Source organism: Cynara cardunculus, assembly GCF_001531365.2.
Source record: "Cynara cardunculus var. scolymus isolate 2C chromosome LG 17, CcrdV1, whole genome shotgun sequence".
In the NCBI taxonomy this organism is placed as follows: Eukaryota; Viridiplantae; Streptophyta; class Magnoliopsida; order Asterales; family Asteraceae; genus Cynara; species Cynara cardunculus.
Window position 1 is genome coordinate 2,410,920 of NC_037544.1, and position 20,868 is coordinate 2,431,787.

Sequence of the window (20,868 nt, forward strand, 5' to 3'; positions counted from 1 at the left end):
ATATGATGGGGGCTATTTAGTATTTAGCCAATGACCTTCTCAAAAATTGAATTTAATAATCTAAACTGTTTTGAACTAGGGGCAGGTCATGCTCCTAATTGAAAACTCATGTAATATCATTTATCCAAATGACCCGAATGATCAGTGGGGGACCTAGATTTTTGCTGAGTGGGTTCCACCTTTAAGGTGGATCAAAGGCCTGCAAAGTCGCCTGATGTGTTTTTAGCCAAATTCCACCATTTCGAGGGATTTTTCTTTAAGTTTGTTGGTTGATTTTGAGGGATTGTTTAAGTGATTTGGTTGATTTTAAGAGACTTTTTCGATTTTTTCCTTGATGTTCCTTGTATCTTTTAATATCCTGGAGCACCCCTTAAAGTTTAGCGGGTGCACATTACATAACCAAAAAATTTTACTTTGGAAAAATCGGTTGAGCGGGTGCGCAGGACCCCACTTGGATCCTCATAGGTCCGCCCCTACAAATGATGGTTAACTATGTTATCTATCACATTGATGTCATGGACAAATAGATCTGTTATGTGAAAATTCCTAATCTCTTGAATTGATATAGTTGGATTGGACTCTTGAAAGGTTTGCAAATGTGGAAGGATCAATTGAGACAATCAGGAAAAAGAATCCAGGTTTCACTTAGGAGAATTGGTCATGAGATTTGGAGATCTTGATTCCCCACTCGGGTATGAACTACATTCACATTTTCTTGGTTGTGCTTGATGGTTGGGTTCTATATCTTTCAAGAGGCGCATACTCTTACTGGGTAAGAGGTGCTTACCGGTCAGAGATGCTGCTATTTACCAAGCCCTTCTTGCCGGTCCATGATGTTGACCCGAGTAAGCTAAAGAGGGACTCTTATGGGTTGTTTGGTTGGTTTTAGGTCGTGTATGGATAAAACTATCTATGTGGATTAATCTGTGTGTATAGATTGTGAAGGCTTTTGTTTGGGAAGGTTTTTTCATAGATGGAATGAGCGTGCTTTTTAATTGGGATGAGCAGGTTTGGAAAAACTTGACTTTCTGCATAAAGCTCCCTCCTAGAAATTTACTGAATAAGTCATTTTCATATCATTAAGCCACTACCAAACAGTCATGTATAGCTGACCAAATAAGCTGAGTCTCATTAAGCTCATTAAGCTGCTAACAAACAACCTCTTACCCGGTCAGTGATTAGTGTCGACTACCTACCCAATTTGTGTTGCTAAATGACCTCTTAGTGTTTTCTTTTCCAATCGATGTTCATGTGAAAGAAATTATCCCCGATAACAGGAGCTTGTGGGCAATCTGCTATCATTCTTCTTAGGAATCGGGAGCAGTGACATTTTTGTTGCTTAGCTGTCAAATTTCAGCTTGCTTTTGAATAAATTCGTGAACGTTTTGCCATATTTAGAAATCAATTCCAGTTGTTTAAAAAAATTAAACTAAGAGTGGATTCTGTTTAATAACATATCTTCTGTTACTGCAGATGTTATGATGTTCATTGGTTGGATTCCCAACAAGTTTCTCCTTTTGATGCATATATATACATATACTGGTGGATATTGTTACATTTGCTGAAAATAGGGGATCGTGAAGTTCTTTCAGTGAGGAGGTAGTTTTATTATCAGATATCGGAGGTGAAAGAACTTGAAATGAAGGGGAATTGCAACAAGTCCTTAAAGATGTTGTTAAGTCGAGGAATTGAGGATTTACATGATGACCATTTTGAAGGTTCTCTAGATGAGGACACCATTTTTAGAGATGTGTTCTTTGGGCATGAAGAAAGTGGTAGAAATACTAAAAGATGTCTTGTAACCGCAGCAATACATTTCGAAAATGACGATAACAAGCCCAAGGATGCCTCATTTCTGTCAAACAGTGAGCATTCAGTTATGACAATTCAGGAAGACTTTCAGAACAAAGAGGGTAGGCTCTCCGAAGAGTTCATTAGGAATGACCCTGGTGTTGAAGTCAAGCGAAGGAAGGTATCGTCGGTTCTAGAACATTCTACAACTAAATCTTATTTAGAAAAGGTAGTTAATTCTGTAACTCCACCAAAAGAAGTCAATTCTTGTTTGTGCCATCCGGCTTCTATTGTAACATGTCGTTTGGTTGAATCATCAAGCCAAGGTGTTAAGCCCAGTTGCTATTTGCTTAAAGGAAATCTTGGAGATAGGGATGCCATTAAGTGTAGATTATGTTGCTCTGAATCAACTTATCTGAATGGAAACGATGCAAGAAAGGATTACGCTTCACCCGTTTCACAGGAGAGTCAATCTAGCCCGGAAACCATTCAGTGTTTCAAGAAGCGAGGGAAAGATTCTTCCTTTCTGGAACTTGATGAAGATGAGAACTTTTTCCCCCCTAAAGATTCCACCATGGATCCTAAATCACTTGAGGAAGACGAGAACTTAGTGGTGCTCATCGACAAGAGTCTACATTACCTGAAAGAAGGGAAACGAGTGAAAGCAGAAAGAAGTGTGGCGGATGGTTCGTATCTGAAACATGATACCCTTTCGCCTTTAGCAGATGTAATTGCGACTGGAAACCAGATTCCAGAAAGACTCGGGGAAGAGAGTAGTAGCCTGGTTCCAATTTTTGGGATGGATTCTGTTCTAAAAGAGAATTCACACAAGAAATCAGAAAGGATATATGATATCAAGCTGACCAAATCAAATATAACAATGAATAGCATTGAAGCTAACTTAGATAATCATGAAAGTTGCAGAAAAAAGATGCTTTGCTCTTTTGAGGAGCAAAATAAGAAATCGAAGTCAAAATTCAAGAAATCAGACCGTCATTCTAAAAGTCCTAAGATATCGGTTAAATGTGAAAAGGATCATAAAAAGGATAGAGAAGGGAATAGCCACATTGGGGATGATGATGACCTTTTACTTTCATCCATATCGAAAAATCATTCTGCTACCAAATCATCAGGTGTAAAACGGAAATCCCGTGTTAGAAATGTTCTAAAGAAGTACAAAAACAGAAAAAGTAGTTGCAGGTTGCTTCCCCGGAGCCTTGCCAAGGGTGGACAGCATCATGTGGAAGAGAATCGGTCTTCCCTTGGTGTAAGAACAGTATTATCATGGTTGATAGATTTTGGGGTTATTCATCTGAAAGAAGTGATGCAATACAGGAATCCAAGGGATAATGTGGTGGTGAAGGATGGTTTAGTTACCCGAGATGGTATTCTGTGTCGGTGCTGTGACAAAGTGCTTTCCGTCTCTAAGTTTAAGAGTCATGCTGGTTTCAGCCTCAAATGCCCATGTTTGAATCTATTTATGGAATCCGGAAAATCCTTCAGCTTGTGCCAATTGGAAGGTTGGTCAACTGAGTATACAGTCAGGGAAGGTGCCATAAAAACTGCAAAAGTTGAAGAAGTTGACCAAAATGATGATAGTTGTGGCCTGTGTGGCGATGGGGGTGAGTTGATATGCTGTGATAACTGCCCATCGACCTTTCATCAAGCATGCTTATGTATGCAGGTCCGTCTTGCTTTTCTTGTAGCTGTTTGTTCAGTTGGCTTTCATAACTTTATTGAACATCTTGCTTAAAATTCTCTGCGCATCTTCATTTTCTTGGAAATTTCAAAGGTTCTATAATCTTCTTGCATCTTGTAGTTTTGTCTAGAATCATCTAACATACTATTGATTCTTGCAGAGAGTTAAAAGTATATTGTAGAATATATTCTTGTATCTAGGAAGTTTCTAGACTCTCCGTAAATTGGCAAGCCTCTTATTTGTAAACCATCCAAGAAACATTCTTATAAAACAAAGGGAGCACTCATCACCACCTGTTAATATGTATATTCACTAATGAATAGCAATGCAGTCAAAATGAATATATCTACATTGTGGTTTACGAGCAGTGTTAATCGTGTGCATGACTGCATCAATGTTATTTTTCTTATCGAACCAAAACAAGATTTTATTCTCAAAAAGATCCAAAGATGCTTTGATGGGTAATGATGAAGGTTTTGGTGGAAGATGAAGATGATAAATGTTCTCGATTGCTATATCTTGAATCAAATCAATGATCTATGGAAAGTTGAAGGGCTGTTCTTAGCTAGAATATATAAGTGTATTCTTGTTCCTTTCATTGTCATCTTTTCTATGCTTTTGTTTCTCCAGGAGCTTCCAGAGGGCGACTGGTATTGTTCTAGATGCTCTTGCTGGAGTTGTGGGAATGTGGTCTGTAATATCGAAAACCCAATCTCGGGTGTTCTGAAATGTTTGCAGTGCAAACATAAATGTAATTTTCTGCACTCAACCACTAAAGATTGTTCTATTTCTTGTGGATTGGCTTCACTTTTGAACTGCAAATTTGGTTGCCATTTTTCTGATTTTTTTCCGGGAAATTGATTGAAATAGCTAATCCCATCAACCAAATTCACTTTTTAGCCACTTCTCGGAGCCTCTTCCCAAAATAGTCGGTCTTTATGCATTTACGTAATGACTGATTTCTGGAAGAAGAAAAAAATCCTTGTGCTTATGCTTGAGGATTCTTTACACAAAAATCTGAATCTTTACACACAAAATATCTTTTCTTTCTTGTTTAATCTGAAAATCAAGTTTACGCAAATGTGTAAGACATTAGCGTAAATGCCGACTGAAATGGGAATTCTATTGAAACAGTGAAGTTTGTTGAGGAGATTGGCTTTTTTGGCCAATATCCCTTCTTTTCCCTTCTACTTGGCATAACTTTATGGCAAATTGTCCAAAATAGCCAATTAGGCCTCCCCTCTTCACTTTATAGCCACCTTTCCAACATTATGACCAATATAGCCGGAGATTACGCAACTTGCATAACCCACTTTTTCCAACAAAATAATCAGAAATAATTAAACGTTATGCAAATTGCGTATGTGGTACTTGCGTAAGGTCTAGGTGGCATGTCTATGTTGGTTACACTCCGACATAATGTCTAGTTTTCTGAATATGATATTGGAAAGAGTGGATTATGCAAGTTGAGTAAGTGCTACTTGCCTAATCTCCGACCATTTTGGTCAATTTGTTGAAAATGTGGCTATGAAGTTAAGAGGGGAGGCTTGATTGCCTATTTTGGACAATTTCCCTAACTGTATTTCATCAGCAAAGAACGTGGTATGTTGTCACTTACTTCGGATTGAAGCTTATTTGGGTATGGGGTTAGATCCATTTTGAACCTCTGGACATTCTATAATCGGCCGTTATCTTTATGTTGTTTTCCAACACTTTTCTGAATGTGAACATTTTGTACTTTTTGTTCTTTGTCATAATGAAGCCATATGTATTTGTTAACAGACCACAAGGAATGTATCAAGGAGACGAGAATTGAAAGTGGATCGGTACCTTCCACCTGGTTCTGTGACGAAAGCTGTAGGGAGGTAGGATAAAAGGTCCTTTCGTTACAGGTTTGAAAATGCCATTGTTTAACAGAAAAATGTCTAGAAATCTGTTAGAAGGTCGTGGATTTAGAAAGCACCTGTCAAGAGGTCATTTAGCTAAATAACGGGTTCTTCACTTAACTAGCCTTTTGTTAAAAAAATTACAAAAATGCATGTGGGCCCCACAAATCTGATAAAGCTACCTCGATTAGATAAAAAGATGCCGGTTGATGGGACTACGTACGGTGGCAGCTTTTTGTTTAATTCAGATAGCTTTATCAGATTTGTGGGGCCCACATATATTTTTGTGAGCCCTTTCCCATTTTGTGAAATCTTTGGAGAAAGGGGTGGCCTTTTTCGGGAAAAAAATGTATTTTAGGGTATTTTTGTAGTTTTTTTTTTACAAAAAGCTAGTTGAGTTTAAGAACCCCGGTACATAACTGTTTGATTCCAGCTTGAATATGATCTTTGAATCAAAAGACTATTTACAAGAAATACTCGGATATTCTCAACAGTCTTCAGTATCCATCTTTTACAGATTCACTTGGGGCTTGATTCCCGAGTTGGGCTTATGAATCCAATCTCCGATGGTTTCTCATGGATGGTCTTGAGGTGCACTCATGGAGACCAAACGGTCCTTTCTGATCAGCATTTCGTTGCTTTGAAAGTAGAATGCAATCTGAAACTAGCGGTTGCCCTTGCGATCATGGAGGAGAGCTTTCTTCCCATGATGGACCCGAGAACGGGCATTGATATGATACCCCATGTGCTATACAATCAACGGTTAGTTTTTTGAATTTTTCCTTTCGACTCGTTTCTTTATCTGCTTGTGTAAGAATATGTGGAACGCCGGTCAGATTACTCTATGAAAGACCCTTCTAAGGTTTCAATATATATCGAGGAGAAATGATCATATTCTAGTTGATGTGGGACTCTAACGGCTCGCATACATTTTACACCACTTTTTTGCTATTTATTTTTGCAGATCGGAATTTGCACGCCTTGACTATGAGGGATTCTATACGGTGGTCTTGGAGAAAGATGACATGTTACTCTCTGTAGCATCCATAAGGTACCTCTTGATTCACCATTGTAAAAGACTTTAATAACCATTCATTTGTCCGGTATGCACATGGGCATAATTGAAAATGTTTCCTGGTTTCTAAAAATGCACATGTGCATACCAGAAAAATGAATGGTTATTAGGGTGTTTTTCAGTTTTTTTCATTTTTTTGTGCTTTTCCCCTGAACCCAACCCATCATAAAGAAAATCTTAAAAAAGTGAATGATTTATAGTTTCTTGCAATTATTTGGTAAATAGAATTATGAGGATATGATATTGTTTACATTCCGGTTTTAGGATTCATGGGATGGGCGTTGCAGAGATGCCCCTCATTGCAACATCCAGCAAATATCGGCGCCATGGAATGTGTAGGCGTCTTATGAACTCTATTGAAGAGGTATGCACCCCTTCCATTCGATATCGGTGTGAGTAGTAATGGGATTGTTTTTTGACGGTACATGAGACAGGACCGGACAAGACGGTACAAAAACTTGTCCCACGTTTGGTTCAACATTTGATTGGGACAAGACAAGACTGTATTTTTTTGTCCCACCAAAATATGTGGAACAAAAATCAGGTAATGGGACTAGATTGGAAAATTATTGAACTACCCTTGACAAATTAAAACCCTAAAACATTATGACAATTCTTTTACCTGCCTACCTCACTCTTGTCCGTCCAATCCTATCCAGTCTCATCTACGTACCAAGCACACTTAGGGCATTGTTGTTAGCAGCTTTATGAGACACAACTTATTTAGTCAGCTATATATGATTGTTTGGAGTGGCTTAATGATATAGAAAGTGGTTTATTCAATAAGCTTCTAGGGGAAGCTTGATGCAGAAAGCCAAGATTTTCCAAACTATCCCTCCCCACTTAGAAAGCACACTCATTCCGTCTATGGAAAAACTCTCCCAAACAAAAACCTTTGCTATCTATACAGACAGATTAATCCACAAAGACCACTTAATGGAAAACCAACCAACCAACCAACCCCTGAGACAAAATAACATCCAGCTTTTGAGTTTCGCCCCGCTTTATAAAGCAACTCTTGCGGTTAGTTTGTTTGTTGCATGAATTTGTATTTGACTCGATGTTTGACCTGTGCGTTTAGCTGCTGAAGTCGTTGAAGGTGTCGAAGCTGGTCCTTTCAGCCATTCCAAGTTTGGTTAAGACATGGATGGAGGGTTTTGGGTTCACGCATTTGGAAGCCGAAGAGAAGAAGAGGTTGAGGAAAACCAACTTGATGGTGTTCCCAGGAACAGTCTGGCTTAAGAAGGCCATATACAAGCCAATGGAAGCCATTAATCTTGAACAAGATGTGATCAACTGCAAGGAGTTGTTGCAAAAAGATAATGATGATGACAATGGTGGGTTGTCACACTCAAGATTTGAAGGAAGGAGGTCTTTTGAAATGGTTTGTGGTGTAAAATGATGATATCTTAGAAAAAGGGGGAAAAAACCAGCAGTGAAGTTGTATATATTTAATAATTAAGAAATGGAAAAGTTTTGCAGTTTGAACAAGAATCAATGGTAGGCAATAGCATGCAGGATTTTGCTAGTCATACTCATGGTTACATGTACATCAATTGTATATATATTAAAGTGTGTGTATATATAGAGAGAGGGGTTCAAGAAGAAAACTACCTAAAAATGAAAACTTGAGGGAATGCTCAGATAACCATTCATACGTATGATATACACATATGCATACAAATAATCAAAGATGTTTTCAGGTTTTTATGGACTTGTTCTTGTTATGCATATGTGCATACTGGAAAAATTACTTACAAATTATTTTGCACATGTATATACCGTCAAAATGAATGATTATTCTATATATAAACCCCATAAAAATAAAAAAAGAAACTTGAGGAATATTTTTCATTTGAACAATATGCAAATGTGCATACAAGTAATTGAAATTGTTTTTTGGTTTATATGTACATTTACTTACCATTCATATGAATGATTATCAGGTTGTTACTTAGTTTTTCATTTTTCTACGGTGATCCCTGAACCTGATTATACATATAGACTCGAGATCGGGTAGAAACTCTTCTTTTTGTAAGAACTATAAGACCACCTTGATACGCCTTTGGATGAGATCGTGTTTTGGATCCGACTGTTTGGATGGATGCAGTGGCATTTTGTTAATAAAGTTGATTTTCGATGACATGATCTGGGCTGAACATCGAGGTTAACGTATAACTTATGTTAACCCCTGTGAAATAATTAACATACGTGAAACTATTAACATACATGAAATATGCAACATTAAAATATATTTACAATATAAGAAGTTGTTTGTTTACCTCTTAATAGTTCTATTAAAAGACCACCTCTTATTCTTTAAAAGGTTAATTATGTTTGGCAAAAAAAATCTGTCTCTTAATGATTCTAAAACCCTCTGAATAATTTTATATCATGAATCTCTCTTAACCGTTAAGAGCCCATTGTACACAATTACCAAACAATTATATTTCATTTTGCACTATATCATAATAGCCTCTTAATTATTCTGACCACTTAATCATTCTATACCAAACCATTTAGTAATTGCTAAACAGCCCCTGAACATTCATTAATATATGTTTTAACATACCTAACAATCTTTAACATATATTGACATAGAAACCTTAACATATAAGAAGACATGTCAACGGATGGTGTTGATGTGGTGAATGAAATGACAAAATTGTCCCTCCATTTACGATTGAATGCACACCGGCACACAGACCCTCATGATTCGTGGTTTCTACGGATTTTGAAGTTCCTACCATAACCCAACTCTCTTTCTATGCAATTTAACATGATTATTTCCTTAAAGAGCGCACTAAAATTAACAAATTTACCATATAGAAATAATTACAATACTTGTTATATGGGAACAAAAAACCCACAAACAGCATACCATCAAAAGACTATACATCGTGGGATTATATTTCGTGTTCGATACACGACACACTTAATCTTCATCACCTGGCGAGAATAACCTGGAAACATAGTCGTGGCCTTGTTGTACGTTCTCAGATTCGGTAGGTGGAAGAACTCTCTTTCTCATAAGGCTTTCTATCATGGCTGGCAATTTTCGTTTTCTACCACCCCTTGGCCTCGATTGAAATTGCTCATCAGCTTCGACGAAATCTCCCTGAAAACGGAACATATAAAATGAATCTCAAATTGGTTGGAATGGATGAATGATTGGATCGAATTAGAGAGGATTCGAACAACAATCTCTACCAGTGTGTAAACATGGAGCCCAGATTTCTCGTGTTTATCTCTCACATGCTTGAAAGAGAACCTCATTTCACACCCGGGAATGCTGCACACAAATGGCTTTTGTTGAAAGTGGGCAGATTTTACGTGCTGTCGGAGATTTGAACCCTGCGTTTTTTACAAAAAATAAACTGAGATTTGTTTTGTTTAAAGAGATATAGTACTTACAGAGATAGTATTAGGTTATTGGATAAAATCAATATTGCAGGCGGGACTGGACAAAAACCGATGAGAATGAGGTAGGCAAGTGAAAGAATTGTGGAAAGCTTTTGCAGTTTTAATGATATGGGCAGTTTAGTAATTTACCAATCATGTCCATCAGCCAGATTTAGTTCTACCTATCTTGGTTGGCCAAAAAATGCATTTTTGGCATTTTTGTCAGACTCGAGTCCATTCGTTTTGGTCTAATGTCACGCCAAACATGGGCCAACAAGTTTTTGTAATGTCGGATCTCAAGTACCAAACACACCCCTAATGTCAAATCAGTATCAACTAGGACACAAATAAAGCATTGGGTCAAACTTTCTTCGGTGTCAAGGTAGTCGCTGTCAATAGAACTTAAGATCAAATTTTAATGGGGTGATATATATATATAGAGGAATCAAAAGGGCATAAGATTCTTACAGTTGAAAATGTTAGATCGCATCCATCAAAACTGCATTTGATCCTCTGATCGGAAACCACTTCTTCATGTGTCCTAAGGTGACGCTTTATATTCTTCCTCAGTTGCTTGCTCCCACAAATCTCACAGTTAATGTGCTGATGGCAAGACTGGAGGTGAGCTTTTAAACACTGTTCGTTAGTAAAATACTTCATACAGCCTGGTTCTGCACAAAATGCCTCGATGGTTTCCAATCGAACTGCAATAGTAAACAGATACTTTGATAAAATGAATCATAAATTAACAATGACCAAGAAAAAATCAATTAGATTGGCAAACTATAGCCACTCACTAACCATGTGAATCTTCATGCTTTCGTAATTTTGATGGATATTTGAAAACTTTTCCACAGCCAGGTTCCAAACAAGGATATTGCTTCGGATCTTTTACGTCATCAGAGATAGAGCCCGAGTCATCGTGTATTTCTTTCACATGTCTAGACATGTTACCTTGAATTGAAAATTTGCTATTGCAATTTTCGACAGGGCACACGAAAAGTTTACCCTGGTGCTGAAGAAGATGGCGCGTCAAGTGATCTTTCCTACGATAACTAGAGTTGCAGTCATCTACTGAACAAGTGAAAGGCCTCTGCAACAAGATAAAATACCTTACTGATAAGAATTTAATTCAAGTTATTCGCAAATATTTCAGTAACACACGGATTATAGAATCTTTGAACCTCGTATTTCAGCGCGTGATTGGGACTCACTTGATGGAGCTTCTCAGGAGGTCCCCCTACCTGATACTAATCCAATCAAGGTCTCGCATTTTGGAGTTCTCTGTGTGGGATCCAATGCCTCACGCAATTCTTTTCACATAATTTCAAACACCCAATATAACTTTATACCCTGCACAAGTGTGGATGCTATGAAAGATTAAAAACTTAAGAATCACATCAAAGAACATTAGAAAAACAGATAGATGAGACCGTTGGCCACCAACACTCTGAATGTTATATGTGGTTTCTGCATTTTGCTTTAGTTATGATTGCTTGAAAATGTATACATTGGCGTCAATCTAGCAAACTATATGTTAGGCAAACATTTACCACAAACAACACTGGGGTGTTCAGTTTAAGAATTGGAGACTATAAAAGATTACATTCAAATCAACAGCATAATTGTTAGGACGGTGATGGCCTTCCATGAGAAACAAATAGAGAACTTAGATAGAGTAGTGCTATAATCATATTTAAACCAAAAAAAGCCCATATATCCTACTCAAGAGTGCTATAATCAAATTTCAAGGTTGGAAAACCAAATAAAGCTCAGTTGAAGTGCTGAACAGATGTTGATTTAGCAAACCGAAATAAAAATTAGCAGCATGTCATGCAACAAGCATCTATAGACCAGATTTTGGAATGCTTATTAACCAAATAAATGTATTAACACCAATGCGCACAAACACAACAAAAAAACGTTTATTGAACCAGCAATTTCTTCATCAAAACTAGTATTGAATTAAGCATAGGATATCAATGTTTCAAAAATACCTCAAGTGAATGGCTTTGCATATGCTGCCTCAGGTAAGCAGGCTTCCGAAAAGAAGCCCCACATTCCTCGCAAACTATCATCTTCTTCCCTTTTTTCTCCACTTCTCCATCACCTTCTTTCTCCTTGATTTCGTCCTAAATTATCACAAACATATCAAAACTAAATCCAACAATTACCACTAGTAGCGTTCATGGTATCAATTAAACCAAAAACTAAACAACAAAATTCAAAAACTTCCTCCTGATTAACACAAAATTACATAACATACATTCACATACAACAATATCTATCAATAGAATCCGATCTGCCTTCGATAGAATCACTATCAATCAAATACCTAACCAATCTCATCCAAATCACTACAATTTTATACAGATCCGGTCTTCCAAACAAAAACGTACATGAAACATCAAGTTCATCAACAACGGATTACAATATTTCGTCAAAAGAACAACCAGTAGATAGATCGATAGATACAAACCTGGTGATGAGATTGGATGTGAGCACTGATAATAGTCTTTTTCGAACGAACAATACCACAGTACTCGCAAGTATAACGCCTTATGTCTCTGAAAATTGGGAAATCCCTCTGCGTTTCGATTCTTTCTTCTCCCATCTTCAGAGATTGTGGTGGAAAGTGTGTGTGTGGCAGCTTCCAACAAGCTGCGGAATATGACTACTGCTAGGGTTTATAATCTGTCTATTTGAGTGGGCCTGCTTTAAAGCCCATTTGTTGGCAATGATTTGAGCTGAATTTTGTCTTCTTTTTTCCTAAGAATCATTTCATTTTACGATTGTGATCTCGAAACCTTTTTTCACAAAGAAAAGGGCAGAAAAGTAGGCATGGGAATGGCCTCTGACCTCTTGGGGGAACCTGGTCCGCTCATCCCGATCAAGGACAAGGATTTCTCGTTAAATCGGAGATGGGACCGGGATCCCTGTTTGTCTCGCATCAAGGATGGGGTCGGGGACAGGTATCGCACTCTCCGTCTCGTGATGTACCTTCATCTATGTCTATACTATATTACAAAACATTTGACAAAAACTTTTAAAAACTTTTTTTTATGTATGAAGTGCTGTTTATAGATGCATATTACTTAAAATTCAATATTACAAGTAAATTGTATGTAAGTACAGCTTATTAAAGCTCCGTGTTCGAATTCGTGTAACTAACTGTGAATAAACATAATCAAATAGAGGATAAACATCTTATTTTAAAATATAAAAAAATCTAAAATATAATTAAGATAATTATCAAGTTCTAACAAAATACTTAATTATTATCTTTATAAAAAAAAGTATGTTATTAAATCAAATATAAATTACTTCATTATTGAGCTTAAATTAAATTATAATTAAATAATTACACAAAAAATAAAAATTTAAATAGTTAATTTGATACTAATATCGATATATTTTTATGATATCTTCAAATTTATATTTTATTCAAAAATCAAAACATTATCACATTTTCAAAATCACATAAAACCATATTATAACATCGACTGAGATAAAATAAAATAAAATAAAACAAAATATTAAAATCAAGATGTATCTCGCTGCATTGCGCGAGTATTATTCTAGTATATTAAATTTATATTTTTTATTTCAACTAGAACGGTAATTTCTATTTTATCATATTTCCTAATTAGTTTGAATCTAAAATTGTTATATTTTTAATGTTAGTATGTATTATTTTGGATGTCAAGTCTTGCTCGATACGTTTTGGATATGACTCGATTTGGTTTCGGATATTACTCGATATGTTATGGTACGTGTGACGTTAAGTTTTTTTTTTTTTGTTAAATTGAATTTCTTTTCTGTGATTTATTAAAATTTGTGACTTTCTTTTCTGTTGTTTCAAAATTATTGTTTTCGTTCATGTGGTTTGCATCTCATCGTTATTTCCATTCTGGTGGTTTGTATTTTGTTGTTATTTTCGTTCCTAACGGTTCTTTAAACCTATTTCACGAAGGAAAGAGGAAGAAAGTAAATAAACTCGTGTTCGTGAAACTTTTTCGAGAAATAAATGAAATGGAAACAAAAGAAAATTAATGATAAGTTTATTCTCAAAACTTTCCTTCCAATTTCCAAATGTGAGATGCAGAGACGGACTTATATTTTTTTTCCAAGTGATGACACCATTTGATTATAAGAAACAAAAATATAGATATTTGTCACAAAATAATTTTTGGTCTATTAATTAGTTCTTTACTTTTCATATGTGAGGTCATGCAAACCAAGGGGTTGTTTGTTTGCCTCTTAATAGTTTCATTAAGAGGCAGACTCTTAATCGTTAAGAAATGAATCTTGTTTGGTAAAAATATCTGTCTTTTAATGATTTAAAACCCTCTGAAAAGACAACAAACTGTAAACTAGAAATAAAAAACCGTAATTAAAAACACACAAACACAAAAATTGTAAATTTCAACAAGCCATGTGAACAAAAAAATTGTAGTTTACAAAATAATTGTATTCTTTCTAGCTATAAAGGTTGCCATGGAGATGCATAAGTGTTCCATCACTCCTTAGAGCATCTTCAACTAATGGTGTTTATGGGTTGGTTTGATTGAGATGAAGACGTTTGAACAACCCAACTCGATGCTAGCGGTTTAGAAAATCTTAATCCAACCCAACTCAAACAAAAGTGCAACCCAAACCGTACGGGTTGGTCAGGTTGATACTTTGGTACATTAAAATATTATTCTAACTTTGAATATGTTATTGTTTTACTCAAAAAAATTTATCATCAACTATTTGATACAACGTATCCATACTTCTTAAATCGTATCAATTTATATATATATATGTTCACGGTTACTTAACATATATATAAATGGGTTATATAGAAATGAAGAATATATTGAAAATAAGTGTATATGAAGAGGGTACGTGACAGTGTAATTGTCTAATGTATATATTAATAGAAACTCAACAATCATATTAAATCCAAGAAATACAAGTATATCAGGTTCATCGGGTTAGGTTGAGTTCAAATAATAGTAACCCAATTTCAACCTAATACCTACTGTTTGAAAATTTTACAACTCGATTAGACATCCGGTTGCTCCGGGTTGAGTTATTTCATGTTGGGTTGGTCGGGTTTTTGAGCACCCTTATCTCCAACATCCATGTTAAAATAGAGAAAACTAAAATTTTATCAACTTTTGTACTCTAACAGCTATACTATATTGCATGCTAAAATACATAAAAGAAGAGAGAAAGAGAGAAAAATCTTCAAATTTGGAGAAATATTTAAAACTCCATATTTAAAAGAGAAATAATATTTAATTCTCTCACCAATATGAGACATTAAAATTAAGTGTATTTGGTTCACAATGTGAAACACTTTTACGTGTATTTTTTGTTTCATAAACACGTCAAAAAGGTTCAAATTGTAAACTGAATACATGTAAAACAAATATATGTTAATCATTACATTAAATTCTTGTTACAAATAAAAAAAATCATATAAAATAGTACGCTTCTATCATTTTTCATCAATATATCAATTGTTTGGTTTATATGCTTTATATTAACAAGGAGGTTTGAGTTAGGACTATATATATATATATATCATGAAAATAGTACATTATTAAATGTGGTTGGGTTCACGTGAGACCATCATATTTTCATGAGACTATTTTTTTATACTTAAAACTTCACAGCAAAGCACTGTAAAGATAAAAAAAAAGTTGAACTTTCACAACAAAAACACTGTCAAGGTTATTTTCACAATGTTTTGCTATAAATTTTCAAGTATAAATGGTCTCATAAAAACATATTGGTCTCACGTAATTGCAAGTCTACTAAATGCACATTAAATAATGTTTCTAATCATATCCTTGATTCCTCTAAACCAAATAAAAAACTTACCATTTCTATATTTGATACATTTTGATGTTTCCATGACTTACAAAATTGGTTTACCCACCAAATCCTTTTGCAAACATATACAAAAATAGCCTCTTTTGGGGTCATAAAATTGGATAATTGTTGCAAGAAATCTCACCAAAATCTTGAACCATCTACTAAGATAAGACCAAAACCTTGAACCAACGAAACGATAAGGGTTTAGCAGAAAACCGAACTACATGTCACCTGTACATATAACACAATACCTACCATATATACTAATACATTCACAATGAATGAACCAACAACACCCGTTACATAAACTCCGCGCCCATGGAAGAAAACAAAACTCGAGAGAAGAGAACAAGATAACGAGTTTATTGTTGAGCTCCTCATCAACTAGCTGCGTTCTCGGCCATTGTCTTCTTTCTTGATTCCATCACCAAAAAGAGTAGATGATTTCATGGGCTCGCTACTTCGTTTAATCAAGTTAGCACTAGCACCTTCGTTTGTTGGAGATCTTATACCAATGGTGCTTGTACCCGGAGAATTTTCTCCCGAGGTCCTTGGTTTATTTAAAGCGTCGCAATGCGGGCAAAAGTATGTAATGTATGGAAAATCCTCTTTACTTACAAGACCTGTAAATGGGGATTTCTCTTATTAACATGTGTAATTACATCTTAATCTTTGGGTGGGGTTAAGGTAAGATCGGTGTATATCCTACCTCTTTTGGGATTTAGTGCTTGTTTGTTAGCAACTTAATGGGACTCGCAACTTATTCAAATCAGCTATACATACTTGCTTGGTAGTGGCTTAATGATATATAAAATGCTTATTCAGTAAGCTTCTAAAGGGGAGCTTTATACAGAAAGCCAACTTTTATCCAAACATATTCTTCCCAATTAAAAAAACATGCTCATTTCATCTATGAAAAAACCTTCTCAAACAAAAAAAATTCAATCTATACAGACTGATTAATCCACATAGACAACTTAATTCATACAACACTTAGGGACTGTTTGTTAGCAGCTTAATGAGCTTAATAGGACTCGCAGCTTATTCGGTCAACTATACATGACTGTTTGGTAGTGATTGAATGATATAGAAAGTGTTTTATTCAGTAAGCCTCTTGGGGGAGCTTCATGCAAAAAGCCAAGTTTTTTCGAAATCTGCCCCTCCCAATTATAAAGCAAGGCTCCTTCCATCTATAAAAAAACGCTCCCAACAAAACCATCCCAATCTATAGAGACAAATTAATCCACACACACAGCTTTATCCATACAAAACTTAACAGAAAACCAACAAAACAACCCCTTACTGAAAAACCAACCAAAAAGCCCCTTACCAGGTATATTTGATTTGATTCTAGTAGTGACAAATTTTGCAATTATTTTTTTAATACCCATTGTTTATATATTAATTTTGCTTATTAAATTTTATGGTAGAAGCAAATAGACCCAACCAAACCAAACGATCTAGTATATTCCCCTCGGACGTAAGGTCTTTGGGGGTAAGATGTAGACATCTGTGACATCTACCCTTTAGGAACATCCAATTAAATTGGAATGATAGAGAGAAGATTAGCATGTAGACCGTAAGGACGAAATATACTTACCATTATGCATATGGCAATGACCACATATAAGCGCATACGATTGTGAGGGGTCCGCTCCCACAAGCAATGCAGCAACTCGAGCAAACCAACCCCCATCTTGAGACACGGGAGTTATAGTGTCGTGATGCTCGACAACAAGCTGTTTTTTGGGAGGAACCTCGGATACCACCTCATTTTCCACACCATACTGAACCATTTCCTTATCAAACTGTGGCATGAAATTGCCTCCCTTGGATGCAGATTCGGATGTAAATCTTTTCCGCAAACCACTAGGTTTCACAGGCTCAAAATCATTACTCTTTCCGGAATCTTCAGTATAAAACTGGAACCCCTCTTCTAGGAACACTTTTAGGCCTGAATCTGCACACAATTTGGATGCAAGTACAGATGCAGCAGCCGCCTTGGCTGCTGGATCGGAGTCGTATTTCTGCAAAAAGAAAAACTTTGGAATAAGCGCAAAGTTCGTATTGACGTTAAACAACAACAATAATGATAAGTGAAAAAGATTGATATGTATGCAGGACAGCAGGAGACAGATGAGAACATCTCCAAAAGTTATGCCATATTTTCTTTAAATTAGAGTAATAAAAGTCAATATTTGTAAGAAAAATTACATTCAACTCCAACATCCACTCTATTTTAGCAATTTTAACATCAACTATAATATTAAAATATTCAATACATTTAATAAATATTATTTATCTCTCCTAAACATTTATTTTCAATACCTCTAATCGGTAGGAAGCATTAAAATAATAATTTCTCACTCTATTTAGAGATTTCTCTAAATTAAAGAAAATATACAATCCCTCTCTCCTCTTTTCTCTATTTTCCATACAAGATGCCATAGCTGTCGGAGCAATTTTTTTTTTTTGCTAAAATCCATCTTTTCTCCATTTCAGCATAGTTGTTGTAGATGCTTTGACAGAACGAGCGCGGAAGATATAAAGCATGATGGTGGAGTGAGGAGAATGGGGAGGCCAAAGATAATGTACGAGGAGTAGTTGTGGTGGATTTAACAGTCTTAGACATTTCCAATGACATGACCTCTGATGGGAACGCTTAAAAAAACGTGACTAGGGTAGCAGACTACATGAGAGCGGACTTATAGCTAACATGGATGAGAGGGGAGTTTGGAAAAAATATGCGGTAGATAAAGATTTGTTTTAGTTTTTTTTATTACTTTTCATGTCTTACTTATGTTAGTCATGGTATTTCTTGCCTTCAGTGTATATGCTCAATCTTTGCACAAGTTGAGCATCTTCACGAAAATAGCCGTTTTACCCGTTCGTGTGTAGGTAAGGTATGTGTGCATCTCACCCTCCTCATACCTCACTTTCGGATGTGATATATTAGGTATGTTTCGTTTGAGTGTATATTACTTTTTTTTCCTTCTATCCTTAATACTTTTACTTTTAATGATCTGTTTTTATTTGATTGTTGTATCTCATGTCCCGCTTGTGTGTCTACACTCCATTTTTGTTCATTGTATATGTTGCATGCTTGCACACACACTCATGTACTACTGTATGTGACAACCCAGATCAACTGCATCAGATATTGTCCGTTTTGTCCACACCTAGACTCACTGTTTATTAAAACATCTCTTATAGAGGAGGTATCAAGCCCCTTTAAGGCAACCTTCCATTCCCCAACCAATGTGGGATCTTACTGTCCACCCCCTTAGGAGCCTGGCGTCCTCGCTAGCACACCAGTCCAGTTCCCTGGACACCTGTTACCATTTGTAACAACTCAGACCAACCGTATCAGATATTGTCCGCTTTGTCCACACGTGAACTCACGATTTTAAAACGCGTCTGATAGAAGAGGTATCAAGCCCCTTATAAGGCAATCTTTGTTCCCCTCCCCAACCAATATGGCAGGAACGGACCTAGCTTTGTGGTTGCGGTGGCACGTGCCACCGCTTCATTTCATGAAAGGTACAACCGTATCGATTTGTTGTGTGCCACCAGATATATTTTGAAACTACACTAAGAACACAAGTTTTCCTTGGTAGAATTGGTTTGCAAGGCTTTTCTTTCACCCCAGACCCAAGTTTGAATCCCGTTAGTGTCATTTTCTTAGTTTTTAACTTTTAATTTCATTTTTCATGTTTTTGAATTTTTTTGCAACAAAAAACTTGAACATAAGACCTCATATATGAAAAGCAATGAACGAACCAACAAACCAATTATGATGTTGTGAAAAATATCTCGATATTTGTTTCTTATAATCAAACGGTGCCACAGTTTGAAAAAAATTCTTGGTTCGTCCCTGCAATGTGGGATCTTACAGTGTACCTGAATGAGTTGCTGAGTGGTATAGTAATTGGTTCGCTCTTTAAGTTCTTCAATTTTCGCTTGCCTTTCAGCACGAAGACTCTCTAACGTTTTCTGATCCCTGTTATCGCCTATAAGAGAAAAAACAAGAAGATTCATTGAGAATGGTTATGTGCCACCATGACATAAACTTCAAGACATATTTTTAAATGGCTTTCAGACATATGATTAAAAATTATCGTAATTTTGATATCTGGTACAAGTTTTGAGACATACAGAGTTTTGTGAAGCTAAAAAGTGCCCAATATAAAGCCGATGATAAACATGGCAAAAGAAATATGGGTAGCACTTGTATTGCCCTCATTTGCCATTCCAAATCCTCAGATCTTGTAATTATAGCATAAACCACTACTATGACCTGTAACCAAACGAAATTAACTCAGATTCAATTATTTATATCGAAGCAAGGTCCAGTCCTTTTGAAGACCCTGTCACACCTAAATGAGATAACAAAGATAACAAAGATACATATATACAGATTACAAATGTGATTATAAGGCGTATTACTTATTTACTTGTGTCTTCCGATAGAAATTAGAGTCACTGAGGTGGACTAAAGTCTTTACGTTCGGTTATGAAAGATCAGGGCGGTCCGGACGCACGCCCAGGGCCCACAAGAAAGAGGGGCCCAAATTTTTTAGTATCTAATAGTAGTTCAAAGAAACAGTATATAAATTAGACACAAATTCTTTTAGTATTTAATAGGACCCAAAAAAGAATCTAGTATTATATTAAGGGTCCAAACATGTAAAATTAATTTCATTGGTAAAGAAACTATAAAAATTTTAATTGGTTGTTTATTTTATAGTACTGTTATTGTTTTTATAAGTTATTTTTATCTAGTACCAAAGTCTAAAACTATTTGTCTAGAAAAGTTTGATATATTATCCATCATTCATCTTCTACCGACTCTTTTGATTATTCTATCTGCATGAATTCTATTTTTGTATTAGAATATAATAGATTTCTTGTTACTAACTAAAAAGACTTCTACCTTTTGAAAAAAGTTATCAATCATATGAGACGGTCCAACTTATATATATATATATATATATATATATATATATATATATATAGGGGAGCGATCAAATGCAAACCACTCAATTTGTACAAACCGTGCAAACCGCATTCAACCAATCATAATTTTTCATTTTGTTCATTTTTTTGTAATTATGAGAGGTTGATTAATCATTTTTATTGTGGAGGGT

The 20,868-nt window shown here is 35.7% G+C and overlaps 3 protein-coding genes across 5 annotated transcripts in view; 1 reads left to right on the plus strand and 2 right to left on the minus strand.

Moving 5' to 3' along the window:
- Positions 1 to 1,164: 1,164 nt before the first annotated feature.
- On the plus strand, positions 1,165 to 8,023 carry LOC112500114 (increased DNA methylation 1-like). Its single transcript, XM_025103420.1, has 7 exons — positions 1,165 to 3,475; positions 4,121 to 4,241; positions 5,273 to 5,355; positions 5,894 to 6,138; positions 6,341 to 6,427; positions 6,716 to 6,815; positions 7,533 to 8,023. The coding sequence occupies exons 1-7, from the start codon at positions 1,640 to 1,642 to the stop codon at positions 7,851 to 7,853; spliced, it is 2,793 nt and encodes a 930-aa protein (XP_024959188.1). The 5' UTR covers positions 1,165 to 1,639; the 3' UTR covers positions 7,854 to 8,023.
- Positions 8,024 to 9,197: 1,174 nt separating this feature from the next.
- LOC112501190 (transcription factor IIIA-like) lies at positions 9,198 to 12,505 on the minus strand. Its single transcript, XM_025104873.1, has 6 exons — positions 12,333 to 12,505; positions 11,851 to 11,985; positions 10,655 to 10,946; positions 10,322 to 10,557; positions 9,662 to 9,805; positions 9,198 to 9,569 (listed from the first exon to the last, which is right to left on the minus strand). The coding sequence occupies exons 1-6, from the start codon at positions 12,465 to 12,467 to the stop codon at positions 9,387 to 9,389; spliced, it is 1,125 nt and encodes a 374-aa protein (XP_024960641.1). The 5' UTR covers positions 12,468 to 12,505; the 3' UTR covers positions 9,198 to 9,386.
- A 3,362-nt stretch (positions 12,506 to 15,867) lies between these two features.
- LOC112500825 (uncharacterized protein At2g24330-like) overlaps positions 15,868 to 20,868 on the minus strand; it is a 6,405-nt gene continuing 1,404 nt past the window's right edge. For all 3 annotated transcript variants that reach the window (XM_025104419.1, XM_025104417.1, XM_025104418.1), the window contains 4 exons: positions 19,877 to 20,018; positions 19,622 to 19,731; positions 17,322 to 17,748; positions 15,868 to 16,344 (listed from right to left, as the gene is read on the minus strand). In XM_025104419.1, the coding sequence (XP_024960187.1) occupies positions 16,106 to 16,344; positions 17,322 to 17,748; positions 19,622 to 19,731; positions 19,877 to 19,964 (864 nt within the window). In that variant the 5' untranslated portion in view covers positions 19,965 to 20,018 and the 3' untranslated portion in view covers positions 15,868 to 16,105. The remainder of the gene's footprint in view (positions 16,345 to 17,321; positions 17,749 to 19,621; positions 19,732 to 19,876; positions 20,019 to 20,868) is intronic.